General features: G+C 37.5%; 1 protein-coding gene across 1 annotated transcript; it reads left to right on the top strand.

The window, feature by feature from the left end:
- Positions 1 to 699: 699 nt before the first annotated feature.
- LOC311253283 (uncharacterized protein) lies at positions 700 to 8,705 on the top strand. Its single transcript, XM_084347131.1, has 7 exons — positions 700 to 787; positions 1,372 to 1,399; positions 3,902 to 4,068; positions 4,454 to 5,409; positions 5,594 to 5,761; positions 5,983 to 6,078; positions 6,479 to 8,705. Exons 4-7 carry the CDS (start codon positions 4,456 to 4,458, stop codon positions 6,794 to 6,796), a joined length of 1,536 nt encoding a protein of 511 aa, XP_084203257.1. The 5' UTR covers positions 700 to 787; positions 1,372 to 1,399; positions 3,902 to 4,068; positions 4,454 to 4,455; the 3' UTR covers positions 6,797 to 8,705.
- Positions 8,706 to 9,895: the final 1,190 nt, after the last annotated feature.

The raw sequence follows: 9,895 nt of genomic DNA, 5'->3' as shown, positions 1-9,895 counted from the left end.
AGGGGGGAAAAGGAAAGAGGCTGCCACTATCTAGCCCTAAAAGCGGAGGGCGTGACAAGTACATAGTATAAATACATTATACAGTATAAATACACAGTATGAATACATATTACACCTTATACATACACAGTACACAATATAAATGCACTGTACACAGTATAAATACGGAGTAGACAGTATAAATACACTGCAGAGTATACCCACACTGTAAACCCGAATGCTCAAAATAATTAATTGGAATGAGTAGTGTAAACTCAAAATCTTCTTAAAAGTTGTTCTTACTTAAAAAAATTGAGTGCCAGTAGCAATTTGCTTATTTTTGAGTTTATCAAACTTGTAATTTTTGATTAATATGAACTTTTTGCATTTTTATGTAACTGCTACTTAAAATTATTAACTCAGCGTTACTTAAAACTACATGGATTAAACATGAATTTATGTCTTATTTTGAAAGAACAAATAAATAAATAAAATCAAGAACAAATTAAGAAATAAATCAATTGCATCAGATAGATTTGAATGAATGATCACACACACGTTATTAAATACGTTTATAAATAATTCATTGTTAATAGTTTGCATGTTAGGTTGGCTGGTTAATAAATTACATTTTTTTTAACAAGGGGAAAAAAAACAGGCTTCCACCGGAACCGCTCACATATTTTATTTTGTAGTATTTGCGTGCACTTCCTCTTCAGGCACTGGCAGCAGACGACCGTCACCGGAGCCGAGGAGGAGAAGAGCGGGAGACTAACCGACCGGAGCACGGTAACACTGAGTTGTGAATGTAAGTAGTCAACATAAAACTTGCTTGAATGTTTGTTTCTGGAGGTTCAACGTGTTTTTAAAACGGACGAAGTGAGTCACGTTTGCAATGTAAAACGGTTAACCGTTAGGTTAGCAAGCTAGCATGCAACGTCAACAGTTAGCTGCTAGGCTAATGCAGAGCGGTTGCTCTGTCGTGGTGTGTAGTTCTGGTGGAGACCAACGTGCAGTGGTGGATAGTAAGGTATCATGTATTAGACTGCTCAATAAAAATTCTGTGTTGGAGCTGTGTCAGTGTTGTGAGTGAAAGCAGAAGCTAACTCCACGTGCCTTAGACTAGCTGAAAGTCATTCTCTCCAAGTTAAAGTAAGCTAGCTACCAGAGTGCTACCAGCCCAACTTGACCTAACTTTGACTTATTTGTGTAATAAAATGTTTTGAATAGTCTATCAGGCATCTTAAACATCTACTTTGTTTTATTCAATGTTGGTGTATTGTTGTACTCTTATGAAGAATATGACTACAGTTTTTGATAGTTCTGATGGAGGTTTAAATTTCATGACAGGTGTCCTGTAAAATAATTATTTTTTTTTGTATGTGTTTTCAGGTTGCTGCGACAAATATGACTTGGCACTGTAAGTTGTGTTCAGCTTCTTTTACAACTAGAACATATTTATTTAAACACTGTAGACTGCAGCACAGCCACTTTTCAAAAACTAGCCCACTCCCATGCCTCCATGATGATTGTATGTGCACGTTTCAGACACTTAGTGCACTGAGTACTCATCTGTCAAGATATCATACACAAGAACATAACAGCAGTGCAAAGGAGATTCAGGAACTTGTGACTTTCAAGTGTCCTTTATGCACATTTCAGCAACCTTTTTCTGAGTCTGTACTCCTCAGTCACATAAGAACACACTTAAAAAAGCATGAGACAGTGGTATGCCCATACAAGGGATGCAACTATAGCACAAATGTATACTCTTCATTTAACACCCATAAAAGTAGAGTGCATCAAGCGAGTCTTGCGTCAGACTTTGGTAGTGACATTGTCTATGAGCATACTCAGAATCTCCAAGCCACCAGCTCTAACGTCACTATTGATTTGGATGAAGAGTGTCCAGTTCAGAGCACAGAAATGCAGGATGATACTTCAAAACTAAAAGATCAGCTCAAACTTAATGCAGCATCTTTATTTCTAAAGATGCAGACTATCCTTCATGTGTCAAACACAGCTACACAAGAAATAGTTGATCACTTGAATCAGATCTTCTCTTTATCTCAGCCACTGATCAAGGATGCAATTAATGATATATTGCAGAGACATGGTCACAATATAAGAGATTCCACACTCGATGAAGTTGTCAGTGCTGTCATGGACTCTAATGTTGTTTTTAGTGCTACCTCCAAAGGTGCAGAGTTGTCCTCTTGTAAGCGAAGAAAGACATTTATAGAGCGCAACTATCCATTGGTAATGCCAGTAGAGTACCATTTAGAAGCACCTGGTCATACCATGATGTATGTTCCAATCCTTCAAATGATTCAGGAGCTGTTTAAAAACACAGATATCCTGAGCAAGATCAGAGAACCAAACACTGAGCCTGGTTATTATGTGTCATATCGTGATGGCTCTCATTTCCAGGAAAATGAATTGCTCTCAACAGAAGATCTACACCTAGCAATACAGCTATACATTGACGATCTTGAAATCGCTAACCCTCTCGGCACATCACGTAAAGTTCACAAACTTTGTGCTGTATACTGGGTCCTAGCAAATGTGCCGCCCAAGTATAGATCAGCAATGCACACTATACAGTTGGCCATGCTAGCTAAAGTGACAGACCTCCAGAAATATGGATATGCAGCTGTACTTGCTCCACTGGTTCGTGATATTCACACACTTGAACAGGATGGTGTTTTCATTGAATCTGTTGGTCAGAATGTGAAAGGCACCATCTTCTGTGTTTCTGCTGACAATCTGGCTGCACATGGGTTAGGTGGCTTTTTGGAGTCATTCAGAGCAGATTATGTTTGCAGATTCTGCATGGCCACAAGTGAACAGTTTCAAACAACTGAGGTAAAAAAGGAGGAATTTGTCCAGAGAACCAAAGCGAGTCATGACATTCATGTACAAAACGTCCTCCAAGATGAGAGTTCAAGCAGCCAATTTGGGGTTAAAGGTGATTGTGTCTTCCGTGAGTCACTTGAGCACTTCCACCCTATCACAGGTTTTCCTCCAGATCTACTACACGATCTTTTGGAAGGAATCGTTCCAGTTGAACTGGCACTTTGCATCAGAGAAATGATTCGGCTTAAGTACTTCACTTTAGAATATTTGAACCAAAGGATCACATCATTCCCATATCAGCACACTGATAAAGTAAATAAACCTCATCCAGTTCCCAAAACATTCATGACCCGGAGAACAATAGGAGGCAACGGGCATGAAAATGCTACGCTGTTAAGACTACTTCCGTTACTTGTAGGCAGTAAAGTACCAGAGGGTAATGTTGCATGGGAGGTTTTGATGGACTTGAAAGAGTTGGTGGAATTAGCATTGTGCCCATCATTTTCTGATGAAACATTGGACTATTTTGTTTGCAAAATCAGTGACCACAGACAGATCCTACAAGAGGCTTTCCCTGAGTTTAGGCTTCGTCCTAAGCATCACTATGTGGAGCACTATCCCACCTTAGTTAAGTGCTTCGGGCCCCTGGTGCATGTTTGGACCATGCGATTTGAAGGTAAACATCGTTTCTTTAAGAGAGTGGTGCATGATGCTCAAAACTTCAAAAATGTCTTGAAGACACTGGCAATCAGACACCAAAACATGATGGCATTTCACCTTGGTTCACCATCATTTTTCAAACCAAAAACACAAACATCCAGGGTTGACTCTGTTTTGGTTTCAGCTCTACCAGAAGTAGCTCAGGCTCACATTAGAGGACAAACAACTAGTGACACTGTCTATTGTACATCAAAGGTGACCATTGATGGCACAGACTATACTAGTGGCATGTTTGTGTCAGTTGGAAACAGTGGGGGACTGTCAAAATTTTGCAGACTAACAAAGATCTACCTTGTGAATCACAATGTTTCTTTTCTCTGTTGTGATTATGACTCCTGGTATATAGAGCATCTTCGATCCTACGAGCTGTCAGGCACACAGGGAAGCCAGTCTATCCACCTGCAGTCTGACTTCAATGATACAACCCCACTCTCTGCATACAAGATTGATGGCTTGCTGCTGTTGACTCCCAAGAAGTTCATACAAGTGAGACAAAATTAAGACCACTCTATGGTGAGTAATTCTTCATAAATCATTAATTGTTCATTTATTGGAAAATGTGCTCAGTATAACCAATCATTATATACATCGACATACATTACCTGCATTTTGGAATTGCACTCTTTGGTAACACATTCTAAAGAACATGTCTATAATGCATTAAAAGCACAAATATAACTGGCCAATGTCATGGTAGACATAATGTACTGTGGAACCCAGGTCTCAGATTTTTCTTTCAAACACAGTCACTTTGGCATGGAGGTATAAAGCATTATGAATGCTGAACACATTGGAGGTTGTCATTAATGATTATAAACATTTAGTAAGACTTATAAATGCACTATAATGTCTGTGTGCTGATGTGTTTTTGACCTTACAATCTCTTCATTTATTAAAGTGATGGCAGCTGAAGCCCCACAAAACATGATCCTTCGTGTCATCGAGGCAGACCGTGTAAGAAAATTAAAACTCAGCTCCCGTCCAGCCTCTGTTGATGCACTGATTGAGATTTTAAAAGAACAACTGGAACTGGACTGTGACTTCAGTTTGCAATACGAAGATCCAGACTTTGATGGAAAACTCACTTGCCTTGTTGACATCGAGGAGTTACCACAAAAAGCCTGTGTTCATATTTCACTTCCACAGGATTCCAGTTCTCTTGCATCAACTGATACCCTTTCAGATGTGTCATCCCCAGAACGTCTGAGCAGATGGCCTCCAGGTCCTTTTCAAATTCCCACATTTGCGTTTGACGTTGAGCTGACACTTAGAGATGGGAATGCTGAATTTGAAAAGAATGAAAGACCTCTTCAGTTGTCAAGGGACCAGAAGCACAATATTTTAGACAAACTGGCATCCACCATATATGGTTTTAAGGCATACCCCGCTGATAAAGAGATAGCAATGGTGGCTGAAGCTCTTGTAAGGAAACACCCCTGTTTAAAAGAAGCAGGATCTGACAATGGATGGAATGGCTGGAAGAACAGCATCAAGTTTAAAATGGGCAATTACAGGACCAAGATGAGAAGAGCTGGATGTCAGGAGGTCGCTGTAAATGCTGGGAAAAGGAGCCGAAAAAACCCAGAGAATGAACCTTCACACTCCAACATCAAAAGACCTAAGCGTGCAGAGGTCAACTTCCTGCCTAACTTTCCTCAAGGAGAGGATCCCTCAAGTCTTGACCTTTTGAGGCAGGCTATTGTTGAGGAAGTAAAGAAGACTGAGAAAAACCAACCCCTTATTAGTAAGATGATGCAGAACACGTTTGCTTTGCGACGCCAGACCATTGTGATGTCATGTCCTCCGGTGAAAGAGCTAATGGACCTCTGGCCTGCTCTTCATATGCAGTCTGAGGTAATATGGGTCAACTCTTTCATCTGTTTTTATCTTTGCTAAATACATTTAATAAATAAATTCATTTTGTAAGTTCTTTTTCAGTTTTTATCTTTGCTACTTATGTCACATTGTCTGTAATGTTGCCTAATTTCATTCATCATAAAATAAATAATTGCTGTTACTGTCCTTTCCTCCAATGCAGGTGTATGCAGAGTTCCAACGGATAACTAACCAGAACCTACCTAACACTTTCTACGCGGAGCTTGATCGCCACACTCCTCGTTTGATGGCCTTATTTAGGCAGAAAGCCTCCAAAACTGGAAAGACGGCAGATGCTTTGGCAGACATTTTCAAAGTCCATGATACACAGGTGATTATACAGTACATTTCACAGGTAGAGTCTTAGTGTAATGTTGGGAGTTTAATGCTTCAAATAAGCTTTTAAATTCCACAATTGCACCAGATGAGTCAGCAGATTATTAGTGGATTTATGTGCAGATACTGGAAATTAATTAACTAATAATTAGTTGGTACTGTTTAGCATTGGGTTTGAATTGTAAACTTGTCACAACACTATTTTAATCTTCTTAGGAATTACATGATGTCCACACAAGGCGTACCACTGTTCTCCATGCCCTTCCTGTGTATCTACGTGAGGAAGTCTCTGGATTTTTCAGAACATGTGTGGTAAGTCCAAGTAAAGAGATATCAGGCCTATTGTACTGTAAATTAACCAATTCATATTTTCATTTCATTTCCAACACACTAGAATTCCTGTATATGTACCAGTATTTCAACTTCAAACCTCTGGCAAGATGTTCATAAGTGTGAAGTGTCATTTTGGGCCCATTACGGCATCAAAAAAAATCAACTGCAAAGAAAATCAAGTAGCCGTCATTAGCCTAACAGTGGAACACATAAAAGTCATCTCACTTTCTCAGCAATGAGAGCACAACGCAACAGAATTAACAGGAGTCTTTCAGACTTGTGTATTTCTTGTTACTTATATGACATCCAACTGTAATCAAAATTGCCACAGCCATAGCTTCAGTAAATGTGATTATATGATCTCCCTTTCATTTTTTAGGATGATATGGATGAGCCAGACCTGGGGGATGCATCAGTGGTCCTCCTTACAACCGTCAGCGATGATGCAACAAGCCCAGTTCACTACCACCCAGTGAGAGTCTCTGTCGTCCTAGAGGGTGATGTGGTTGTCAGCCTCCCCAGGCTTGCTGATGCCTTCCTGGTAATGTTCGGCCTGATCTATGCATTACATCTCAGTTATCCCAAGGGACTGACAAACACTTTTGAGTTCACACAGAAAATCGTACTTGGTCTTGATGACTCTAAACTGTCACCCAAGCTGCAGACTCTTAAAAATGACCTGATGTTGTATGTGTAACTCAAGATCCAATAAGGAGTGGTGGATTCTGATGGCTCACTCTGTTAGAGCACAGTCCACAATGAGAATATGTAATGTCAGGTCCATGTTGACTACTGTTCAACTGTAGATGTTAAAGTTGCTGCTCTACTCAACTTGTTTTTAGCCAAATGGCACAAAGTACACACTGTCTTTGTACTGGTTAATGTAAATTTTATTGTTGTTTAACTGAAATGCAGGGTTGAATTAAGTGTTTATACACTATGGCATTTTGTTTTTAAAAGGTGTACTATATAGTTTTGGGAAATATTTTTTTATCTGAAAAGAAAGTTCTATATTGATACATTTTCATAAATAAATAAACAACCCAGAGTTTCAGGCTGCTTTACTTACTACTACTTACCTTTCTAGTTGGAAACAGTGTTATAGGGACTTTATTTTCTTCTGAGGATGGGATGTTTATTCTGTTATGGAAATGGATCAAATAACTAGTTTTTATTGTCTTATTAATATTGTTAATTCTGATTTTCAAGTTTGAATTACTTTTCTAAAGCTATACAGTGCACCCTGAAGTTGCTAGATTTGAACCAGATAGCCAAAGGAAGGCTACACACTGCCTTTGTACATGTAAATGTACAGTTTTGAAATTTTAGCAGTTCTAGTTGTGAAGAATTTGTAAGCAATTTGTTTATACATTGCTGCACTGCAAGTTTACAACCAGATGGCCACAAGTGTGCCTTTGTAATTGTTTCTTTAATTCTCTTTTTTGCTATTACTATTACTGTCTTTCAAATATTGTTTATGTTTCATTGTGTGCTAAAAGGCACAGGTGTGGGCAAATAATCTTTCTAAACTCAAATTTCTGGTCACCACCCAAGACTTGCTGATGCCCCCCAGGTAATGTTGTATTAACAGTTTATAAGCTATTTGTGACATAAAGATATTTTCTTAATCTAATTTTAGCTTTTCTGAGTTTGAATATTGTCTACTATTACATGGTTCATCTTAAAGTATAAACAAAAAGGCCAGAAGTAGACTTGATCATTTTTATTTTTTATTTATGCATTTATTTATTTGTTTGTTTTTTTATTTCATTTTTTTTGCTAAGAGTCTGGGCAAGAAAATTTTATACTAAACATCTGAATAGAAAAAAAAAACCTTTTAATTTGATGTGGGTTTCTTTTGTTTGACTTTTAAGTCAAGTGTACTTATTATGTTTAAGGCAATCAGTTGCCACAAATATTTTACGTTTGGAGGTAAATGATTTTGATTTGTGCAAGTCTATGTTTTTGAGTTATGAGTAATCAAAAGATTGATTGAAAAAACTAATAAATGTTAAGTTCATGAAACATAAAAATCCTGAGTTTTCATGCTTGAAATTATTAAGTTCACTTCAGTTATTGCAATGAGAAAGATAAATAAATATTCTAAGTAGCAGAACCTGAAAATATTTGAGTTGGCTTAATCAGTAAATTTAATTTCATTATAATTTAAAATTACATTTACCATAAACTCCAAATATATAAGTTCTGATATACTCAAATGTTTGAGTTTATGAACTCAAAAAAATTGTGGCAACTGATTACCTCACTTTTTTTGAGTACTGCTAACTTATTCGGGTTTACAGTGCAGCTGAAAAAAAATTTGCTAAGTGTACTAAAATTTAGCATACTTTTGTGTACTTGAAGCCACACTCATCATCATTATACTTCAACTGTGTTCATGATTATTTAACTTGAAGCATGCTATTTTGGAACAACTAATTTTGTACTAAATATATTTAAATTGTAATTAAATTGTAGAAAAGCTCAACTTGAAGTGTATTTAGTGTACTTTTATGTGCTAGTGGAACAAGTGGAACAACTTAAAGTATATTTTGTATAGCCTACTTTAAGCATATGGCTTTATATGTACTAACATTTGCTTAATTGGTAAAATTAAAGTGTACTTTGTTTGTATTACAAGTACATTAAAAATTATTTGTAAGTGTCTCAAAAATATATAAGCTTTATACTTTTAATATATTTTTACTAAATGCTTAATTATACTTTTGGCTTATTCCAATTACTAAAAAAGCATATTTTTATCATTACTTTGCTATATTACTTTCTACCCTGCACATACTTGCAAATGTATTATACTAAAGGCTGAAAGACTGGTGGGACTACATCCAGGTGAAAAAATATACTTTATTGTATTTGTACCATATCCAAATTAGTACATTGTAAATACAAAAAACCTGTACTATCTCTTAACATTTATTCAACAAATGTATGAACATTTACATTATGGCTTTTAAACATTTTCAAATATTGGTACTTTAGTACACCTTGTAGAAATAGGTCCATTTCAGGCAGCAAGACCTAAACATTACACATAAACTTTACAGAACACTGAGAAATAGTGAACAATGAAAAACAACATTCCTTATTATTGCACGCCTAACCCCTCCCACCATACAGAAACACACACCACACATTATGTTCCTTTTTTTTGGCTGAACTGCTCATTGTTACACTTTCGTCTGATGGCCGCGGGCACATAGAGACACTTGTCTGTGGAAACTCCAGAAGAACAGCGTCTGTTTACCAAATAGACAAGAGATAATGTAAGTCACACAGAATATTCATAGTATTTTGAACAGTACATCAAAGGGGTATTCCAGAAAGGAGGTTCAACAAACTCGAAGCCTAACCCTGAACTCTGAGTTGACTTAATCTGTGAAGTGAAACTCTGAGTATAGGCTATAAAAACAGTCTCATGAGTTTATTCAGTGGATATTTCAGCTTGTAGCAGCTTTTACCACCAACAGATACCTACTGATTAACACACAACCTGTCTCCTAACATCCTGCTGAGTAAATGAACAGGTGGAAGAAGGCAGAGGTGGTGGTCACCTCCACCTCGTCTGACAGAGGCAGAGGAGCTGGTCCTGAGTCAGGTCACTGGGTGACTAGAGGCTGAGGGCGTCACTCACCTCCAGGACCCAAGAGGCAGACAGACACTTTTATCTACAGACTTGAAGTTATTTAATATTATGCTAAATGCGGCAGCAAATTAGGAACATGTACTTTGAAATTGCGTTGTTGGAGGCAATGCAGGCTGATGGTTAGCCTACTTT

This window comes from Pagrus pagrus, assembly GCF_965226575.1.
Source record: "Pagrus pagrus genome assembly, chromosome: 24".
NCBI lineage: Eukaryota > Metazoa > Chordata > Actinopteri > Spariformes > Sparidae > Pagrus > Pagrus pagrus.
Note: the sequence above shows the minus strand (reverse complement) of the source record. Positions and strands in the feature narration are given on the sequence as shown.